The 23,309-nt window shown below is 36.8% G+C and overlaps 1 protein-coding gene across 1 annotated transcript in view; it reads left to right on the forward strand.

Annotated features, from left to right (window-relative positions):
* The window catches only part of LOC123565793 (nuclear exosome regulator NRDE2-like), a 26,530-nt gene extending 4,605 nt beyond the window's left edge, over window positions 1–21,925 (forward strand). The window contains exons 2-9 of the mRNA XM_053550211.1: window positions 6,938–7,031; window positions 7,628–7,969; window positions 9,514–10,490; window positions 12,248–12,505; window positions 13,687–15,081; window positions 16,116–16,237; window positions 18,134–18,214; window positions 18,825–21,925. Coding sequence (XP_053406186.1) covers window positions 6,938–7,031; window positions 7,628–7,969; window positions 9,514–10,490; window positions 12,248–12,505; window positions 13,687–15,081; window positions 16,116–16,237; window positions 18,134–18,214; window positions 18,825–18,953 — 3,398 coding nt within the window. The 3' untranslated portion in view covers window positions 18,954–21,925. The remainder of the gene's footprint in view (window positions 1–6,937; window positions 7,032–7,627; window positions 7,970–9,513; window positions 10,491–12,247; window positions 12,506–13,686; window positions 15,082–16,115; window positions 16,238–18,133; window positions 18,215–18,824) is intronic.
* The last annotated feature ends 1,384 nt before the right edge of the window (window positions 21,926–23,309 follow it).

Below are 23,309 nucleotides of genomic sequence, written 5' to 3' on the forward strand. Positions count from 1 at the left end.
ATATTTTGGAATGGTATCTTTCAAAATGACATGAGCTTCTCAATTCAGACCAATAACAAAAGGTGTGATAGTCTTTTTGTCACGATCAAATAGCCAGTAATTACCGGCAATCAACGTGTCACCTCGTGTCAATCATGTTGTTCACAGTTTGATCTCGGTTAAAGATAATTCTCGATCTTTAATTAGTATCATAATTTTTGTGATTTATTAACATTTCTTTCATCAAAATACTTTTAAATTTATATGAAATTAATTTTGTTTGAAAGAAAAATAAACCATTTGATCTTTTACGGAACGTAACGGCAATCTTAGATTTTAGCGGTAACAGTAAGCGTGGGGAGTAGTTTCCCTTTACCAAAATGGCGAAACATCGGTAACAAACTTGTTTTGAAGTTGGAAAATTGTCTATACCTGTGTATTATGCGCACCCACGATTCGGGGGTGGTCCCGGGGGTCAAAAAACTGCGCATTATACATGGGTATCTACGGTATACAAGCAGGCATTTACGTAAAAGCAACAATAAAAGGAAATGTGAAAGAACATTGCAAAGGAAGTTATACACGGCAGCATGCCCATTCACGCACTGCAGTACGTGAATCACGCACAAAATATCAAATGCACGCATAAAAATCACTTGTTGGGGGTACATGCACGCAGAGATTCGGAACTCCAGTTCAGCTGTCAAATCGCTGTTTATTACATCGCGCACTTGCCAATTGTTTGGTATGGTTTAAAACGCAGATCCGGTCCACGAACGTTATAATTTCGTTTCCATCACCAAATTCTCGGCGTAATTGTCAGCTGTATAGAGGGGTTTGGTAAATGTTTTAGTCGGACGTCACACGAGTCGTGTGCAGAAAAGAATGGATACGAAACGCAAAAAGGCATTTTAGCTTTAATAAACTCAGCAAAAGGTTAACAGTATTTTATTTTTTGATATTTAACTGCAACTTTGATACACATTGCATATCTGTAATAGTTTGGGCATTTATTATTGATGGACGAATTTTACCAGTCTTCAGTTGACTGTATGTTATTTCGGACGAATCGTGTTCCGTTCACGAAATTGGGAATACATGAACCTTGCTGAAAACTTATTTATATTTAGTGTAATGTAGGGAGGGGTCTTTTGATTCAGAATTTCTTATCTTAACTTTGGAAAAACATTTTACATTTTCTAAAATTATCTCATCTGTTATACCCCACCCACGAGAGTTCTGTATGAAAAAACAAACAAAAACAAAAAGAAACATGTAATATACAAATTTTCAGTAGTTTAAAAAATAGAAAATTTTCAGATCTGCCATGTAGTGTACCCCCAAATTTTGAAGTGTACCCCTATTTTGCAAAAGCAGAGGGTACATGTACCCTCAGCTTTAAAAATGAGTGGGCATGCTGCACGGCAAACTTAAACTTTTTAAAGAAAGAAAAGCAAGCAAGACAACAGATGAAGTGATGCTTAGCTATTCACACATGGCATATTTACATTTCGGGCTTTTCCAGGTGCAGATCAGTCAGACAAAATCTTTGTACTGATCAACTGTACTTAAAGTAGTTAGGTAGACTGTTCTACACCTGGGCAGCCTCAAAGCGGAATTGAAGTTTGACCCAATGGAAGATTTGAGAATTACTAGTTGTGTGCCTTCATTTAAGAGTTTACCAAGTCTTAGGACATTTAGTTGTTTGGCTGCTTTCTTGCACAAGTTTGTGTAGGGCTGTCATCTATAGAAACGATATCGATGTATCAACGATTTTTTTTGGTCGATCGATTATCGATTCCCATTTTCAAAAATCGATATTTTACAGGGAGAAAAAACTACCCAAATAAACACTCAGACCCTAAAAAACATCTTAAGTTCACAAAGTTGTAAATTTGGATGAATGCAAAAAAGGAGTGAAGGCAAAATAAAAATGAAAGATGTTAGTAATTTTTATGTATTTCTTTTATTTCATAAATACAAATACAACACAATCAAACAGAAATATGGAAAGTAGGCTATAAAACTTAAAATAGCATTTACAGGAAGGTATATAGTATTATATGAAGAAATAGGTCGTTAATCTAACTTAATCTGATATATCGGTATCGTCGATACGCCTAAGACCCAATCAATGACAGCCCTAAGTTTGTGATCTGTAGAGCAATATTTAATTGAGAGTCAAGTTCCACGCCTAGTAGTTTAACCTCATTAACCTGAGTTATTAGATTGGGGTAGATGTCAGTCGGGTAGGCGGGCGGCGGCAGCGTCAAACTGGTGTTTCCGGTCAATAACTTTTGTTTCGGTAAAGATATTTGAAAAAAACTTGGTGCGTATGTAGCTTATATCAAGACAAAGGCTGGGATTGATTTTGGGGTTTCTGGGGTCAAGGTCAAGGTCACTGTTACTTAAAATAGAAAAAGGGTTTCCGGTCAATAACTAAACTTAGGAATGAGCTATCATGATGAAACTTGGTGTATAGAAAACTTATATAAAGTTGTAGCTTGGGATTGATTTTGGGGTTTCTGGGGTCAAGGTCAAGGTCATTGTTACTAAATATAGGGTTAGGTTAGGGTTAGGGTTAGCATATCTTCTACATGCATGGAGGGATTTTGATGAAAGTTGGCACAATTGTTCACCATCATGAGACGGAGTGTCATGCGCAAGAACCAGGTGCCTAGGTCTAAGGTCAAGGTCACACTTAGAGGTCAAAGGATACAAGAATGAAAACTTTGTCCGGAGCATATCTTCTTCATGCATAGAGGGATTTTGATGTAACTTGGCACAATTATACACCATCATGAGACGAAGTGTCTTGCGCAGTTCCCTTCTTTAGAATTACTTCCCTTTGTTGTTACTATAAATAGCTTATATTGTAACTTTTTCATTACTAGACGTAGGGAAAAATCGAGACCACTTTTCTGTAGTACAACATGCATGTTACATCCAATTTTGAGGTGTATTTTGACCAATCTTGACCTGGTAAGGAATTCTGTGTGGACTTACATTTTTTTTTTTTTTTTTTTAAGATTAACTTCCCTTAGTTGTTACTATAAATAACTTATATTGTAACTTTTTTATAATTGACCGTAGGGAAAACCCAAGACCACTTTTCTGTGGTACAACATAGTTGTTACTTTCTAATTTTAGGTGTATTTTAAGGTATCTCTACCTGCTAAGGAGTTTTTTTTGTGGACTTAGAAAAACAAAAGAATTACAATGATTACTAAACAACCACAAAATTAAAATTACATCTGCAAGTACAGGTGCTAGAGTAAAGAAATTTGCTGTGACGGGCGTATATTGTGACATTCTGGCACTCTTGTTTATTCTTATGAAAAGTGTTGAAAACCTGGTTTCGTGGCATTGCCGCGTTTCTTGTTTTCACTGATAATTTCGAGAAGGATTTTCACTGATAATTTCATTTTGACCTTTATAGAAGGATTTAACCTTTTTAGCTCACCTGTCACAAAGTGACAAGGTGAGCTTTTGTGATCGCGCGGTGTCCGTCGTCCGTCGTGCATCCGTGCGTCGGTCCGTAAACTTTTGCTTGTGACCACTCTAGAGGTCACATTTTTCATGGGATCTTTATGAAAATTGGTCAGAATGTTCATCTTGATGATATCTAGGTCAAGTTTGAAACTGGGTCACGTGCCGGTAAAAACTAGGTCAGTAGATCTAAAAATAGAAAAACCTTGTGACCTCTCTAGAGGCCATATATTTCACAAGATCTTCATAAAAATTGGTCAGAATGTTCATCTTGATGATTTCTAGGTCAAGTTCGAAACTGGGTCACATGCCATCAAAAACTAGGTCAGTAGGTCTAAAAATAGAAAAACCTTGTGACCTCTCTAGAGGCCATATATTTCACAAGATCTTCATGAAAATTGGTCAGAACGTTCACCTTGATGATATCTAGGTCAAGTTCGAAACTGGGTCACGTGCCGTCTAAAACTAGGTCAGTAGGTCAAATAATAGAAAAACCTTGTGACCTCTCTAGAGGTCATATTTTTCATGGGATCTGCATGAAAGTTGGTCAGAATGTTCATCTTGATGATATCTAGGTCAAGTTCGAAACTGGGTAACGTACCGGTAAAAACTAGGTCAGTAGATCTAAAAATAGAAAAACCTTGTGACCTCTCTAGAGGCCATATATTTCACAAGATCTTCATGAAAATTGGTCAGAATATTCACCTTGATGATTTCTAGGTCAAGTTCGAAACTGGGTCACGTGCCTTCAAAAACTAGGTCAGTAGGTCTAAAAATAGGAAAACCTTGTGACCTCTCTAGAGGCCATATATTTCAAAAGATCTTCATGAAAATTGGTCAGAACGTTCACCTTGATGATATCTAGGTCAAGTTCGAAACTGGGTCACGTGGGGTCAAAAACTAGGTCAGTAGGTCAAATAATAGAAAAACCTTGTGACCTCTGTAGAGGTCATATTTTTAATGGGATCTGCATGAAAATTGGTCAGAATGTTCATCTTGATGATATCTAGGTCAAGTTCGAAACTGGGTCACGTGCGATCCTAAACTAGGTCAGTAGGTCAAATAATAGAAAATCCTTGTGACCTCCCTAGAGGCCATATTTTTCTATGGATCTTCATGAAAATTGGTCAGAAAGTTCACCTTGATGATAGCAAAGTCAAATTTGAAACTGGGTCACGTGCGGTCCAAAACTAGGTCATTAGGTCAAATGATAGAAAAACCTTGTGACCTCTCTAGAGGTCATATTTGTCATGGGATCTGCATGAAATTTAGTCAGAATGTTCAACTTGATGATATCTAGGTCAAGTTCGAAACTGGGTCACGTGCGATCAAAAACTAGGTCAGTAGGTCAAATAATAGAAAATCCTTGTGACCTCTCTAGAGGTCATATTTTTCATGGGATCTGCATAAAAATTGGTCAAAATGTTCATCTTGATGATATCTAGGTCAAGATCGAAGCAGGGTCATGTGCGATCAAAAACTAGGTCAGTTGGTCTAAAAATAGAAAAACCTTGTGACCTCTCTAGAGGCCATACTTGTGAATGGATCTCCATAAAAATTGGTCAGAATGTTCACCTTGATGATATCTAGGTCAAATTCGAAAGTGGGTCACGTGCCATCAAAAAGTAGGTCAGTAGGTCAAATAATGAAAAAACCTTGTAACCTCTCTAGAGGCCATATTTTTCATGGGATCTGTATGGAAGTTGGTCTGAATGTTTATCTTGATGATATCTAGGTCAAGTTTGAAACTGGGTCAACTGCGATCAAAAACTAGGTCAGTAGGTCTTGAAATAGAAAAACCTTGTGACCTCTCTAGAGGCCATACCCTTGAATGGATCTTCATGAAAATTGGTCAGAATGTTCACCTTGATGATATCTAGGTCAGGTTTGAAACTGGGTCACGTGCCTTAAAAAACTAGGTCAATAGGTCAATTAATAGAAAAACCTTGTGACCTCTCTAGAGACCATATTTTTCAATGGATCTTCATGAAAATTGGTCAGAATTTTTATCTTGATAATATCTAGGTCAAGTTCAAAACTGGGTCACGTGAGCTCAAAAACTAGGTCACTATGTCAAATAATAGAAAAAACGACGTCATACTCAAAACTGGATCATGTGGGAAGACGTGAGCGATTCAGGACCATCATGGTCCTCTTGTTTTGTTTTGTTACCAATGCAAATTGACTGGAACTTTTCAGGATTTGCTTGCATTTGATTAATACTGAACCAGTGTATGAGGGATTTACTTTCTGATTCACTAGTTTCCTTAAAAGTGTTTAGATTTCTGTGGCAGAAGGAAAGGATATTGTCATCCGCATAGTTATACAGAGTCGATTTATTTACAAAATAGAAGGTATCATTAATGAATATGTTAAAAATCTGGTTTTGTATCTGTGACTTAGTTTTAAAAAATTGTGCTACTTTTTCAACTTAAAAAAAAAACACTTTTGATTAGGTTTTAGCTTGACTATTCGAAGAAAAGTCCAAGCTGTTGTACTCACATTGGCGTCGGCGTCACACCTTGGTTAAAGTTTTGTATGCAAGTATGTATAGGCTAAGCTATCATTTAAAGGCATATACATGTATTTTTGAAACTTGTTTTTCCTTTTTCTAGGTCAATGATTTCCAACCTCCCTGGGTCTAGGCCCATAACTCTGACATGTATTTTATTTTGGCCAAATTATGCCCCTTTTTGGACTGAAATCCTGGTTAAAGTTCTGCATGCAAGTACATACAGCTATTATTTAAAAGCATATAGCTTTGAAACTTATTTTTTCATTTTCTTGGCCAATTACCAACCTCACAGGATCAAGTCCCATAACTCTGACATGTATTTTGGTCAAACTATGCCCCATTTTGGACTAAGAAAATCCTGGTTAAAGTTTTGCATGCAACTTACTATCTCCATAACTATTGCAAATATTGATTGAAACTACACAATGTCATGTTTCTTCGGGTTTATAAAATAGGTGATAGTATCAAGTCCAATAACTCTGACATGTAACTGTATTTTGCAAAATTATGCACCTTTAGAACTTATAAACTTCTGGTTATTAAAGTTCTGCATGCCAGTTACTATCTCCAAAAACTAATGCTGATACTGGATTGAAACTCTGTAGGTATTTTAACATTTTAATGTCTTATGGACAGCTCTTGTATTTAAAAGCTTGTTTTATGTTGAATGTCTCAGATAGTCAAGCATGACTCTCCTTATACAGCTCTTGTTCTGCTTAACTCTTACCATGCTAAATTTCTATAATGGACTTGTCCATCTTCCAATTTGAGCAGTACCATTTATCATTTGAAGGGGTGTTTACTAAAAATTTACTGAATGAATAGCGAACAGTGCAGACCATGATCAGACTGCACGGATGTGCAGGCTGATCTTGGTCTGCACTGGTCGCAAAGGCAGAATCACTTGCCGCTAGCAGGCTAAGGGTTAACTATAACAAGCCATTTGCTTTGCAGATCTAGACTGGTTGGAAAATAAAAGTTTCACATCAGAAACAGCTCAAAAAGTGGTGGTGTTCCAAGAAGAGCTCAGAAAACTACAGAAAGAAAGGTAAACTACAGAAAAGTGCATAGAGATTGGTATTCATGTAAATAAACATCTAAAATTCAGAAACACACAGTTTCAGTAACTTGCCTATTGATTACACTCTGAATTATGTATTGAAGCAAAAGACTACCATAAATCTGCATGTTTTAGCAATAACTCTTTTTCATTCTTTCTTGTTTAGTATGAAACGACGCAAAGTACTGTTAGTACCAAAAAAGTTAGGCAGGTTCATGATTTATTCCAGTAATTGTTGATAGTCCTATGCCGCTTTGTCATTTCTGATATGGCCTTCTTCAGGCAGAGAACCAGCAAAAGGTGTTTTCATGTCTGTATTACAAAAGCAAAATGTTAGAAACAACTCATTAATTTGTACAATTTGTGTACTCTTGACACTTACTTTGCAAAGAGTGTAATAAGTAAAACCATGAAAATATTATCTACTTTGCAGAAACTGTATTTCCAAAGTGAACTTACCTTTCAAGAGCAACCAACATACAACAAATTTCAGTCAATTAAACCAAGTTTCTGCTCTGATATTTCGCTATATGTTTTAAATGGCTTACTTGCAACTGTATAACTGTTGTTCATTCTGTTAACAGTGACAATGACAGTGATGATAGTGATGATGACAATGAAGTGAAAATAAACAGTGCAAGGCTTGTTGCTGCTGGTCCAGGAACAAGCAAGGTCGCTGTTGACCTTACACAAACTATACCAGATATCTGTAGCAGACCTGAACAAAAGCCAAGTAGGTACAGGCAGGATGATAAATCCCATGATTCTGAGGAAAACAGTTACAAGAAGAAAAAGAAAAGAAAACGACATACCTCTAGTGATAATGAGACAGATTCCGAGAGGAAGAAGAAGAAAAACAAACACAAGCATAAAAAGAAACATAAGAAAGAAAGGCATCAGCCAAAAGAAAAAAGAGTAACTGAAATGTAAGTTTCAAAAGCTGGAAGATTTGTTTCTTTATTTTGTAATTCTATGGTTGGTGTTGCAGTTCTATATTAAATAAGATGAACTAGCAGGGCTTTTTCTGGCCATTTTGGGAAAAAGGCCCCTGTGCTTTTTGGGAATTTTCGACTCGCGAATACTGTCATATTGGGAAATATATGTATCGGTTAAACATCCAAATTAGGAAAGTATTTCCATGAAAATCAGTCTTTTTTTTTTTTCCTTATGTATATTCCTGTGATTTCTACTGCTAATATTCATAAAAGGAAACTGCTTTATATTCAAATTCAATAAAATCTACAATACTATGGTTGCACAACTATAATTTGCAACAAAATACCTAGGTATAAAAAAAAAAAAAAAAAAAAAAAAAAAAAAAAAAAAAATTTCTTTTTTTTTTTTTTTGCTTTGATTGGGAATTTTTGAACAGCTATTGGGAAAAAATATGCATATTTGCCATTGGGAATGGGGCCGAATTTCGGCCCCGTGGGACACGCTGAAAAAGCCCTGACTAGCATTTGGAAAATCAGTAAATTTTTCTAAGTTCAGTGTGAAATTAGATTGGTTTGAACCAGAAAACTTCCTTTGAAATAGTAAAAGCAGATAAACTACTAACAAGAAAGGAATATGCGTAGAAAGGTTAAATGAATATATATATATATATATTTGGTTGTATGATGAACATTCAAACATGAGTCAAGAATCAAACCTGAATTGCCTTGGCAATTAGAACTTTCCAGTCATCTGACCAATACTGGAATTTGTACTTGAGTGTTTATATAAGGCTGTTGTATTAAGGCAGTTTAACTTCAGTACCCTATGACAAACACTTTTTCGAATTTTGATAGAAAAATGAAGTAAAATCAGCCAATTCTGTTGTTTCCGTAACATATTCTAATAGTGACTTAAGTTTCAAAGCCTTCTTAAAAATATAGCATTAATTTCCTGATACCTTAAAATTTTCTTTTTATGCCCCCCGGCATCTACTGATGCGGGAGGCATATAGTGGTTGCGTCTAGCATCAATACCCCTTACTAGAAAGACTTCATACTAATGCAGATGTAACCTGTGACCATTCCTCATCTTCAGACATAACTTGACCTCAGTTTGACCTTGACCTTGACCTCATTTTGGACTTAGGTTGCTTTATATGGGCCATCTCTTGGTTAACCAAATGGGACCGTTTTGTTTAGCATCAATACCCCTTACAAGAATGAATTGATACTAAAACAGATGTAAACTGTGACCATTCCTCATCTTCAAACATCACCTGACCTCATTTTGACCTTGACCTTGACCTCGTTTTGGACTTAGGGGCAACATCTATCGACAAGGATGTCACCGGGGGCATCAAGCGTTTATTGAACGCAGCTCCTTGTTTCATTGTTGTTGTATCATTTGGAGGTTAGTCCTTTTAGAGAAAATACAATTGTATATATTCTGTACTTCTTTAGCTTAATCAACAATTGTTGTACATGTCCAAATGAAAGTTGATTAAAAAAATTTGGTTACCTTTATTCCAATCTAGACCAGGGATATTCGAGAGCAAGAAGATATTTCTGGATGACATAGCAGACATTGCACCTAAACATGCCTTCAAACTGGACCGGGCACCAGACACAAATAGTTGGACATATGGTTCCCTGTATAGTGGACATGTAGCAAACTATAGGTCAGCCTGTAACCAGTGTGTCGGTTCAGCTCGGGACCAGCACCTGTTCATGAAAGATAGAGATAAGAAAAAGAAAGAGAAAGTATTGAATGAAAGGTACTACAGCAAAGAAAACAGAAGAGTTATTAAACAACCTCCAGAGGAGATCATTAATGTATTAAAAGAAGAAAAAATCAAAAAGGTTGACATTCCTATGTATATCCCTGTAAAACAGTCAAATGACGGCGAAGCAGGTTCAGAAAATAAAGATATAAGACAAAAGATTCTAGACGAATCAACAAGCCTGTATGTGATGGGTAAAGCAAAAGAAACAGATAAGTTAGATGCTGATGAAACGATTCCTGATCCAGTACGATTGAAAGTGGCTGACTATAATAAACAGTTGAGAGAAACCCCAACTGATGTGAAATTATGGCTAGAATTTGTAAGGTTTCAGGATAAATTAGTGTTGGAAGATGGTAGTAATGACTCTGAATTAGCTGGTAAAAAAACAAGTGCGAGAGGTGTTCTGGAAAAGAAACTTAGTATTCTGGATAAAGCATTAGAGTTGAATCCAGCAAATATAGAACTGTTGCTTGCAAAGATAGAGCTAAGTTCAGAAATATCTGACACTGTTAAGATAAACAAGGAACTAGAACAATTGCTGTTTGTTCATGTGGCCAACACAAGATTGTGGAAGTACTATCTAATCTTTAATCAGTCAAGAATTTCAGTGTTTACCGTGACAAAAATGACCAAGCTTTATCATAAATGTTTCAAGACCTTGTTTGGAGTATTGGAGGGGAAGTTGCAGACGCATAGTGTACCAGAGAACTTGGAGACAGAAGTATTAGGTATTTGTACATGTATTACATTTACACTGCATTTGATTTTTGTTATATATTTATTGACGTGTTAGGTTTAAATTACTGTAGCTTCGTATCTGTCAGATCCTATGTTCTTTTGTCAGAGCTATTGTATTACAACTTCAAATCATTTTTCAGATCTTTTTCTTATGACATACCTGAAAGTCTGCCAGTAATGTTTCTCTAAGAAGTAGAACATAGCACACTGTGAATTTAAGATATAATACAAGACTTAAATTTATTTTAAAGTTTTTCCAATTTTATATGTAGAAAAAATAGCTATTTTTAGCTCGACTATTCGAAGAATAGTCTAGCTATTCTACTCACCCTGGCGTCGGCGTCGGCGTCGGCGTCGGCGTCACACCTTGGTTAAGTTTTTGCATGCAAGTACATACAGCTATCATTTAAAGGCATATAGCTTTGAAACTTATTTATTCTTTTTCTAGGTCAATTACCAACCTCACTGGGTCAAGTTCCATAACTCTAACATGTATTTTGAGCAAATTATGCCCCCTTTTGGACTTAGAAAATTCTGGTTGAAGTTTTACATGCAAGTTACTATCTCCAAAACTAATGCAGATATTGAATTGAAACTTCACATGTGTCTTCGGGGTTATAAAACTAGTTGATAGCACCAAGTCCCATAACTCTGACCTTCATTTTGGCCAAATTATGCCCCCTTTTGTACTTAGAAAATTTTGGTTAAAGTTTTGCGTGCAAGTACATACAGCTATTACTAAAAGGCATATAGATTTGAAACTTATTTTTTCTTTTTCTAGATCAATTACCTACCTCACTGGGTCAAGTCCCATAACTCTGACATGTATTTTGGCCAAATTATGCCCCCTTTTGGACTTAGAAAATTCTGGTTAAAGTTTTTCGTGCAAGTACATACAGCTATTACTAAAAGGCATATTGATTTGAAACTTATTTTTTCTTTTTCTAGATCAATTACCTACCTCACTGGGCCAAGTCCCATAACTCTGACATGTATTTTGAGCAAATTATGCCCCCTTTTGGACTTAGAAAATCCTGGTTAAAGTTTTACATGCAAGTACATACAGCTATTACCAAAAGGCATATAGCTTTGAAACTTATTTATTCTTTTTCTAGGTCAGTTACCATCTCCAAAACTAATGCAGATATTAAATTGAAACTTCACATGTGTCTTCGGGGTTATAAAACTAGTTGATAGAATCAAGTCCCATAACTCTGACTTGTATTTTGGGCAAATTATGCCCCCTTTTGGACTTAGAAAATCCTGGTTAAAGTTTTGCGTGCAAGTACATACAGCTATTACCAAAAGGCATATAGCTTTGAAACTTATTTATTCTTTTTCTAGGTCAGTTACCAACCTCACTGGGTCAAGTTCCATAACTCTTAACATGTATTTTGAGCAAATTATGCCCCCTTTTGGACTTAGAAAATTCTGGTTAAAGTTTTACATGCAAGTTACTATCTCCAAAACTAATGCAGATATGGAATTGAAACTTAACATGTTTCTTCGGGGTTATTAAACTAGTTGATAGCATCAAGTCCCATAACTCTGATATGCATTTTAGTCAAATTATGTCCCGTTTCGAACTTAAAACTCTTTTGATATTTAACATTTTGGGTAATAATTTCCTGCTTCTGTGACAATATTTCGAATAGTCGAGCTTGGCTGTCTTACGGACAGCTCTTGTTGTATAGAAAATGTGCAGTCGATTTTGTTTTGTTAAATTTAAACACTCCGTATTTTTCAGATATATTTCTCAGATATTGTTACTTCCTTAAACATACTGGATACAGAGAAAAGGCTATGGCTACATTTCAAGCTGGGTTGGAATACAACTTATTTGCACCTCCATCACTTGCTGGTGTTTCCAGGGAAACCAAAATGGCTGCCTTTGAAGAATTTTGGGATAGCAGCTGTCCAAGAATTGGAACTGTTGGAGCTGTAGGTTGGAAAAACTGGAAGGAACAAAGTGGGAATGTAGATAGTGCTGAAGAAAACAGCACAGGTAATAACAGGGCTTGATTTAAACTTTAGCTTGCTAAATTTCTAAAATAGACTGGTCCATCATTCAGTTTGGGTAAAACCATTTATTATTCAAAGGGGTGTTCACTGAAAATTTACTGACTGAATAGCGACCAGTGCAGACCATGATCTTGGTCTGCACTGGTCGCAAAGGCAGAATTGCTTATCAGCAGCAGGCTAAAGGTCAGTTTGTCAGTTTTAGTCTGATTTTTAACTTTCCAGACTAATAAATTGAAAGGAGAAATACTGGTCCAAGAAAAAGTACACAATTTGGCTTGAAATCATGGACCATCTGTTCTGGATTTAGATCATTAAAAGACTCTTGATTGTCTGCTATGCTACCATCGTTTATATGACTGAAAAATTGTTGAAAAAGATGTTAAACCCGAACACACAACACACACACACACCGAAATTTTGTATGAACATTCACAAATCTGCAAACCTGATAATTTGAGAAATTACTTATATGAAACTTTGTCAGTTGAAACTGGGGGAGACATATTGTTTTTGCCTTCCGTCTGACAGTCCGCATTAAGCTTGTCTGGCTTTCAAACGTCAAACTGCTGGCTGGATTTCGCCGAAACTTCACAAGAGTGATCAGTACCAAGCCTAGTTGTACATATTGCTGGCACAGTTTGCTTTGCTGCACAAAATGGCTGTAAGAGCTAAAAGATAGAAAAATCTTGTCCGGTAGGTTGCTGCAGTACAGTGCAAAAGAAATGAACAACTTTTAAGGCAAGCAACAAGAATATGAGAAACCCTGACAATACAGGAAAATGGGATATATATGTTTTCATATACATGATTTATAACTAGATAAAATGTTGATCAGAATTTTGGGTTCAGACTCGGTCAGTTTAAATAACTTGTGCTTGTTACTTGCAGTGAAAAGGTTGGTAGTGGAACAGAATACTACAAGAACATTAGTTAATTGCCCATCATTACATCACTGAAGTACTGTCGAAAAACTGTTGTACCAAAAAAAGAAAATCAATGAAAAAAAAACAGGAAAGCAATTACTGACAGGTTAATTTATAATTGTTATCAATACTAAAAAAGTGTGGCAAAGTTTTAGTCAAAGAAACAAATTGGTAATGGAACACTGAAGACTGATATGTAAACTGGTAGACTAATTTTAAAAAATGTTCTGATATATTTCAGATCCTCTGGAAGATTTGGAAGAGGCCATTATTGAGAAAAAGCTTTCAAAACCTGCCACGTGGTTAGAGATTGAAGCACTTAGAGAGAAACACCACTGGTTACCATGGCAACCAGGTCAAGGTCAGACTGAAGACAATTGTGAAGATGTTGAGAGATTGGTAATGTTCGATGATGTGTCTCCGGTGTTGTTCAATATCGCAGAGAATTTACATTTTGAGTTAGTTGTTTCATTTCTGAAATTCCTTTGTCTTCCAACACAAGTTTCTTTGACTGCCGAGCAGTCTGGAATTTTTTGTGAAAATGTGATCGATGTGACGCGATTCTGCCAGGGAAGTGTTAATGAAGATGTTATATTTAGTCCAAATAATGAGAGTATAAGGAGCTTTGCTGTTGAATTACTCAAGCTTGCCATTCCTTGTTTCGCAGAAAAGAGAAGAACCGATTTGACACTTTGTCTAATAGAAACACAATTAGGTAATTATGAAACTGAACATCTCTCCAAAAGTGATAAAAAAGAAATGAAAAAGATTATGAAAAATGTTTTGAAGGAAGAAAACAACAGAAATGACCTGTTCGTGTGGTCTGCATACATTGACCTTGAAAGGTTGATTGGAAAGCCTGGAGAAGGTGAAAGTGTTATAGAAATGGCCTTGACTATGTACAGTGGTGGATCTGTGGAACCTGCAAACGAACATACAGTCGGATTGATCTCCCTTTATTGTCAGTATTGCGAAATGTTGTTGCAAATGGACAAGGAAAAGCCATGTAAATTGTTACCGAGAACCTTGCCAGTTTCATCAGAAATAAAGAAAAAGGTGCTTTCTGTGATTAATTGTTTAATGGAGGCAAGGAAATTTAATTCAAAAGATTTGACAGATATCTCAGGAGCTGGTGTGTTGAAGACTTTGTCAACCCTCTCAAGACTGTGTAGTACATCACGCGAAATTGTGTGTAGCAAAGGGGCTTGTGAATTATCTAAAGAACAGTTTCTTAAACTGATATGGTGCCATGGTTTGTTTGTCTACTGCAAGTCTGGTCTCTCATCTAGTCTTGATATTTACTCATCTGTGATAACTTCTCTGGCTAACTGTAGTGAAAATCTCTCCAATATTCAGAGGAGACTGTACGAGGATCAGCTAAAGTTAATTGTCTTTCATATGTCAACATCATCATCACCTTTGCACATCCTAAGAGAGCGTCTTGATATAGCGCTACAGAGGTTTCCAGATGACCCTGTGTTTTTGTTGTTGTTTGTTGATGTGGAGAGAAAGTCACGGATCAGTGGTCGGTTCAATTTATTCTTCGACCGCTGGTGTAGAACTGTAGAGGCACCTACACCAGCTGTAATTGCTGTACTCTTTCAGCTAGATTTCATTCAAGATATGAAGAATTCAGGTAATTGTACATTAGTTACAGCTTTCAAAATATCTAGTCTGCCTCGATTTTCTAGAAAGTACTTTTACTAAAAGTAAGTTTTAAACATGTTTGTACAAAAACATTTATAGGAATGATGTGATTTGATTGTGTTTTTATCTCGACTTTTCGAAGAAAAAGTAGAGCTATTGCACTCGCCCTGGTGTCAGTGTTGGCGTGGCCATTGGTTAAAGTTTTTTGTAAAGTCAAATATCTCTGTTACTATCAAAGCTGTTGACTTGAAACTAAATATAGTTGTTTACTATCAAAGTCTACACCAGGAGAAACAACCCCCTTAACTCTGATTGAATTTTGATGGAGTTATGCCCCTTTTAAACTTAGGATTTTTTAGTTAAAAGTTTATATTTTATTATTATTATTATACCAGATTTATATAGCGCCCTTTTCATGATCAATTTCATGTTCAAAGGCGCTTTACATAGTTCAAATGCAGCCACACAGGGCGCATAATTCATCCTCTACTAGTACAGACACAGAGCGATCTGACCAGAGGGACAGAGTGAGACAAAGCCCCCCACGACAGGGAGATCAGAAATCAGATACAGGCTTGTCCGGCTAACTTAGCCTAGCTCGTTGCGAATAGACAGCCTGGTTCTTTAACGTGCTCAGTGTATAGCACTGATACACGCAAGGATTGCCTGGGTTCCTGACCAGTACACCTCTAGTTGGGTGGGAAACACTGAAAAGCGTTTCTGAAAATTCCCGAGTAGCTGCCGAGGATCGAACCCCCGACCTCAGGATTGGAAGGCCAGTGTGCAAACCACTGAGCTATCCATCCACCTGGCAAAGCTCTTATTCAGGGTCACTGCGAAAAGTCGAGCGCGCTGTCTTACGGACAGCTCTTGTTATTGTGAAGCTGAGAAATGAATTTTGATTATTTTAAAGTTAGAGGATATTATTTCCTATTCAAGCATGTGTAGTGTTCTTTGTGCCAATTGTTGATATGGCTTCAAATGTAAGAATCGTTAGCCTCAAAGTCTTTTACACTTCCACAGATAACTATTCTGCATGTCACAGCGGACTGGTACACAGAGCTCGAGCATGGTTAGAACACAGCCTGTCACTTAGCAACCTGCAGCATTGTCCAGTCCTCTGGAGACTGTTCTTCCTTGTGGAGGTAAAGTCTTTAACATTCACATTTCTATAATTGCATCATATCAAAAAAAAATGGAAGTAGGAATGACTTCAGAGTTTAATTTGGAATGAAGTCTAAGGATTTAGCTTGCAGTAGGAATGTTACAGTGTACTGTAATGTACAGATATGCTCAGAAGATCTGTAGAATATTGTGACATAATTCATTTGTATGGATTTTGTAGACGTCAGCTGGAGAAATTGAATCCCAGTGTAAAAAGAAAATTGCTATATGAGCCGTGCCATGGGAAAACCAACAAAGTGGGTGTGCGACCAGCATGGATCCAGACCAGCCTGCGCATCCGTGCAGTCTGGTCAGGCTCCATGCTTTTCGCTTTTAAAGCCTATTGGAATTGGAGAAACTGTTAGCGAACAGCATGGATCCTGACCAGACTGCGCGGATGCGCAGGCTGGTCTGGATCCATGCTGGTCGCACACCCACTATGTTGGTTTTCCCATGGCACAGCTCATATATGTTCTCTATATGCTTGCTTGGAGTCCCAACGAAATAGTTGATTTTTTGCTCAAACGGTGAAATTTTATATCTGAAAAGAATTGATTTCACAGTATACAGTTAAACAAACTTTTAGTCAAAAACTCTTTTTTTAATGTCAACACATTATTTTGTTTTTCATTATTGCACTGAATGAGAATGGACAGTTGTTTTATGCATTATTTTTGTGTCCCCCCCTCCCCCCTTCGAAAAAGGAGTAGTATATTGTTTTGTAGATGTTGGTCGGTCTGTCTGTCGGTCGGAATGTAGACCAATCCGTTTCTGGATGATAACTCAAGAATGTTTAAGCCTAGGATCATGAAAGTTGATAGGAAAGTTGGTCATCACCAGCAGATGACCCCTATTGACTTTGAGATCTGTATGTCAAAGGTCAAGGTCACTGACCCTGAACAGTTAAATAGTTTCCAGATGATTACCCCAGAACACTTCGGCCTAGGATCATGAAAGTTGATAGGGAGGTTGGTGATGACCTAGAGATGACCCCTATTGATTTTGAGGTCAGTATGTCAAAAGTAAAGGTCACAGTGACCCGGAACAGTTAAACGGTATCCGGATTGCTTGGGCCTAGGATCGTGAAAGTTGGTAGGGAAGTTGGTCATCACTAGCAGATGACCACTGTTGATTTTGAGATCAGTAGGTCAAAGGTAAAGGTCACAGTGACCAGGAACAATATAGTGGTTTCCAGGCAATAACTCAAGAAAGCTTGGGCCTATGATCAGGAAATTTGATAGGGAGATTGGTCATGACCAGCAGATGATCCCTATTGATTTTGAGGTCATTAGGTCAAAGTTCAAGGTCGCATTGGCCAGGAACAGTTAAAGGTTTCTAGATGATAAGTTGAGGACGCTTGGGCCAAGGGTCAAGAAAGATGGAAGAGAGGTTCATCATGACCAGAAGGTGATCCCTTTTGATTTTGAGGGCAGTAGGTCAAAGGTCAAAGTTGCAGTGACTCGAAACATTTAAACAGTTTCCAGACAATAACTTGAGAACGCTTTGCTTAGGATCATGAAACTTGATAGGGAGGTTGGTCATGACCAGTAGATGACCCCTATAGATTTTGAAGTCAGTAGGCCAGAGGTCAAGGTCTCATTGACCTGGAACCGTTAAACCCTTTTCGGACAATACCTTGAGAACGCTTGGACCTAGGATCACGAAATTTAATTGGGAGGTTGATTATGACCAGCTGATGATCTTTGGTCAAAGGTCAAGGTCAGTTTGAACCAGAACAGTAGAACTTTTGTTTACAGTGAGCAAATAATTTCTGTTCCTTTCGCAGTTACTGAATGCATCAAGAGGGGCATTACGTTTTCGACGAGCTCTTGTTCTAGTTTTCAGTGCAGATTTGACAAAATATTTTTGTCTTACAGAAACTAGCAGACAGTGGTGGCAGTGGTGGTAGGCTGAAGGGTGTATTCTATAGAGCAGTACAGCAGTGCCCATGGAATAAGGTATTCTCTCAGTCAAAAGTAACTGCTTTTGTATTGTACTACATTATGGAATATTGCAGGTTGCTCAGATTTCAACACAACATAATTGCTTAATATTAAACAGCATAAAGTTTGTTAAAAGGGCCTATGTTAGAACTAGGGAGTTTTAAAGCATTTTGAGTCTGTCAACTTGATCTAGACAGGTGAATTTATGCTACATTGGTAGCTATATAGGGCAAAGAGAGCAACATAATTGTAAAAGAACCATGTATTCACTCAACCTTTCTCAATAAGAGTGTGGGGGTCTCTCTAGCTTTTTGATTAAAGTCCTTGTCTTAAACACTTGTTTCTCATGGCTGTGGGTTCGAAATCTCATGGTATGTAGAAGTTTTCCTGTTAGGATGCCATCTAGCTGAGTAACGGAAGGACGTAGGTTCTACCCAGGTACTTGCCTATGCCTGAAACAGTAATGAAAGGGGTAACTGGCACCTTCTTCCACCATCAGAAGTGGAAAAAAAAAGTTACCATATGACCAAAACTGTTCCTTGACTCTTAACCCAGCAACAAAGAAAAACAGCACCAGGAATTGCTTCAGAATGAAAGTTGTGTAATTGTATGTCTGTTATTACAGAGTATCTATATGGATGGTGTTCGCCTGTTTGGTGTTGAACAGTTGCAAGAGATGGTTGACCTAATGACTGAAAAAGAACTACGAGTACAGATCCCTGTGGAAGAATTGGACATCCTGATGAGCTCATGACACATTTATCTTCATTTCCTGAAACTGGATATCACAAGTGGTTTGGTTAAATTAGTGGAATATTGTTAGAAAAAGTATTATGTGATAAAGCAATTAATGTTCTTTTATATGAAGAATTAAAACTTGTCTGTATGTAGTCAGTTACTGTGAAATCATTTAAGGTATCCGATCCACAAATAACGTTTCCATGCCTGCTGATCCCATGCTTTTTTGGTAGCATTTGAAAGAGTTGTGTCTGCTGAGCAAGAATTCGTAAATAAGATGGCCATAATAATATGCACAAATTGTAAGATGGCCATGATAATATGCACAGATTGTACGATAAATTGTAAGATGGCCATAATAATATGCACAAATTGTAAGATGGGCATAATAATATGCACAAATTGTAAGATGGACATAATAATGTGCACAAATTGTAAGATGGCCATAGTAATACACACAAATTGTCAGTCTTGTTTCTTGACTGCAAAATGAAATATCTTACGCTGTAGTAACTGGAGTTCTGTTGAAGTATCATAGAAAACTATGAAGTAATAAGATAAAAAAAATCTATAACATATATTTTTGTCATGTAATTAGCTCGGCTTTTAGAAGAAAAAATAGAGCTATTGCACTCGCCCCGGCGTCGGCATTGGTTAACGTTTTTGGTAAAGTCATATATCTCTATTACTATCAAAGCTATTGACTTGAAACTTAAACTACTTATTTACTATCAAAGTCTACACCAGGAGAAATAATCCTCATAACTCTGATTTGAATTTTGACAGAATTATGCCCCTTTTTAACTTAGAATTTTTGATAAAGTCAAATATCTCTGTTACTATCAAAGCTATTGACTTGAAACTTAAAATACTTATTTACCACCAAATTCTATAATTGAGAAACACTACCCGTAACTCTGATTGAATTTTGACAGAATTATGCCCCCTTTTAACTTAAAATTTTTTGTTGAATTTTTGATAAAGTCAAATATCTCTGTTACTATTAAAGCTTTTGACTTGAAACTTGAAATAGTTATTTACTATCAAAGTCTACACTAGGAGAAACAATACCCATAACTCTGATTGAATATTGACAGAGTTATGCCCCATTTTAACTGGTAATTTTCTGGTTAAAGTTTTTGATAAAGTCAGATATCTCTGTTACTATTAAAGCTTTTGACTTGAAACTTAAAATAGGTATTTACTGTTAAAGTCTACACTAGGAGACACTATTCCCATAACTCTGATTTGAATTTTGACAGAGTTATGCCCCTTTTTAACTTAGAATTTTTTAGTTAAAGTATTTGATAAAGTCAAATATCTTTTGTTACTTTCAAAGCTTTAGACTTGAAACCTGAAACAGTTATTTATTATCAAAGTCTACACCAGGAGAGTTATGTCCTTTTTTAACCTGGATTTTTTATGCCCCTAGCATCTACTGATGCGGGAGGCATATAGTGATTGTCCTGTCTGTTCGTCCGTCCGTATGAGGATAACCAAATGGGACCGTTCCGTCTAGTATCAATACCCCTTACTAGAATGACTTGATACTAATGCAGATGTAACCTGTGACCATTCCTCATCTTCAGACATCACCTGACCTCAGTTTGACCTTGACCTTGACCTCGACCTCATTTTGGACTTAGGTTGCTTTATATGGGCCATCTCTTGGTTAACCAAATGGGACCGTTTTGTCTAGCATCAATATCCCTTACAAGAATGAATTGAAACTAATACAGATATAAACTGTGACCATTCCTCATCTTCAAACATCACCTGACCTCAGTTTGACCTTGACCTTATCCTCGTTTTGGACTTAGGTGCAAAATCTATCGACAAGGATGCCACTGGGGGCATCAAGCATATATTGAACGCAGCTCCTTGTTTTAACTGGCAAAGCTCTAATTCAGCGTCGAGCACTGAGAAAAGTCGAGCGCACTGTCTTACGGACAGCTCTTGCTTATATTTTCTTTTCAGTAGGCAATACTCTTTCAAATGATACTTGTACCAAATTATGATTTTGAGCTTACTAGGCATCTATATTTGATAACTACAGTGTAATAGCATTGTTATATAGAACTTGTTTATTTGTGAATTCATCAGCATGAAATTTCATAGTTTTCAGAAATTGCTTTTTTGAGGGGATATGAATTCTTTGAATTCACATTTTAGAAAGAAGTTAAATAGAAAATTTGCCAATTGATTATGTTTAATTTTGTGGATTGAAGCAATCACAGTCCATGAAAATTTGTCCTTCATAAATTTTAATGATTTCACAGTAATCTTGTTGGCCTATGTTTGGTTTTGATGGATACTGCTATTTTATATCTATCAACAGATGTTTATTTGTTTGTTAGCCTTGGATAAATGCAATTTCGAAATCCACAAGAATTGGTTCACTGACAACAGTCAGGGGTGTAACTGAAATAAGTTACCAAAATTGTAACCTAAATCAAGTTATTTTTTTAATAAGGTAAGATTTGTATCCCTTGAATTATAAAATTTGATCAATTCATTTTTAGCTCACCTGTCACAAAGTGACAAGGTGAGCTTTTGTGATCGTGCGGTGTCCGTCGTCCGTCGTCCGTCCGTGCGTACGTGCGTCCGTGCGTCCGTAAACTTTTGCTTGTGACCACTCTAGAGGTCACATTTTTCATGGGATCTTTATGAAAGTTGGTCAGAATGTTCATCTTGATGATATCTAAGTCAAGTTCGAAACTGGGTCACGTGCCGTCAAAAACTAGGTCAGTAGGTCTAAAAATAGAAAAACCTTGTGACCTCTCTAGAGGCCATATATTTCAGAAGATCTTCATGAAAATTGGTCAGAATGTTCACCTTGATGATATCTAAGTCAAGTTCGAAACTGGGTCACGTGCCATCAAAAACTAGGTCAGTAGGTCTAAAAATAGAAAAACCTTGTGACCTCTCTAGAGGCCATATATTTCACAAGATCTTCATGAAAATTGGTCAGAATGTTCATCTTGATGATATCTAGGTCAAGTTTTGAAACTGGGTCACGTGCGGTCAAAACTAGGTCAGTAGGTCTAAAAATAGAAAAACATTGTGACCACTCTAGAGGCGTATATTTCATGAGATCTTCATGAAAATTGGTCAGAATGTTCACCTTGATGATAGCTAGGTCAAGTTCGAAAGTGGGTCACGTGCCATCAAAAACTAGGTCAGTAGGTCTAAAAATAGGAAAACCTTGTGACCTCTCTAGAGGCCATATATTTCATGAGATCTTCATGAAAATTGTTCAGATTGTTCACCTTGATGATATCTAGGTCAAGTTCGAAAGTGGGTCACGTGCCTTCAAAAACTAGGTCAGTAGGTCAAATAATAGAAAAACCTTGTGACCTCTCTAGAGGCCATATTTTTCATGGGATCTGTATGAAAATTGTTCAGAATGTTCACCTTGATGATATCTAGGTCAAGTTCGAAAGTGGGTCACGTGCCTTCAAAAACTAGGTCAGTAGGTCAAATAATAGAAAAACCTTGTGACCTCTCTAGAGGCCATATTTTTCATGGGATCTGTATGAAAGTTGGTCTGAATGTTCAACTTGATGATATCTAGGTCAAGTTTGAAAGTGGGTCACGTGCCTTCAAAAACTAGGTCAGTAGGTCAAATAATAGCAAAACCTTGTTACCTCTCTAAAGGCCATATTTTTCATGGGATCTGTATGAAAATTGGTCTGAATGTTCATCTTGATGTTATCTAGGTCAGGTTTTAAACAGGGTCATGTGTGGTCAAAAACTAGGTCAGTAGGTCTAAAAATAGAAAAACTTTGTGACCTCTCTAGAGGCCATACTTGTGAATGGATCTCCATAAAAATTGGTCAGAGTGTTCACCTCGATGATATCTAGGTCCAGTTTGAAACTGGGTCACTTGCCTTAAAAAACTAGGTCAGTAGGTCAAATAAAAAAAAAAAACGTGCGACCTCTCTAGAGGCCATACTTTTCATGGGATCTGTATGAAAGTTGGTCTGAATGTTCGTCGTGATGATATCTAGGTCAAATTTGAAACTGGGTCAACTGCGATCAAAAACTAGGTCAGTAGGTCTAAAATTATTAAAATCTTTTGACCTCTCTAAAGGCCATATTTTTCAACGGATCTTCATGAAAATTGATCTGAATGTTCATCTTTATGATATCTAGGTCAGTTTAGAAACTGGGTCACGTGCGGTCAAAAACTAGGCCAGTAGGTATAAAAGTAGAAAACCTTGTGACCTCTCTAGAGGCCATATTTTTCATGAGATCTTCATGAAAATTCACCTTGATGATATCTAGGTAAAGTTCAAAACAGGGTCACATACCTTCGAAAACTAGGTCAATAGGTCAAATAATAGAAAAACCTTGTGACCTCTCTAGAGAC

This window comes from Mercenaria mercenaria, chromosome 1, assembly GCF_021730395.1.
Source record: "Mercenaria mercenaria strain notata chromosome 1, MADL_Memer_1, whole genome shotgun sequence".
NCBI classification, from domain to species: Eukaryota; Metazoa; Mollusca; class Bivalvia; order Venerida; family Veneridae; genus Mercenaria; species Mercenaria mercenaria.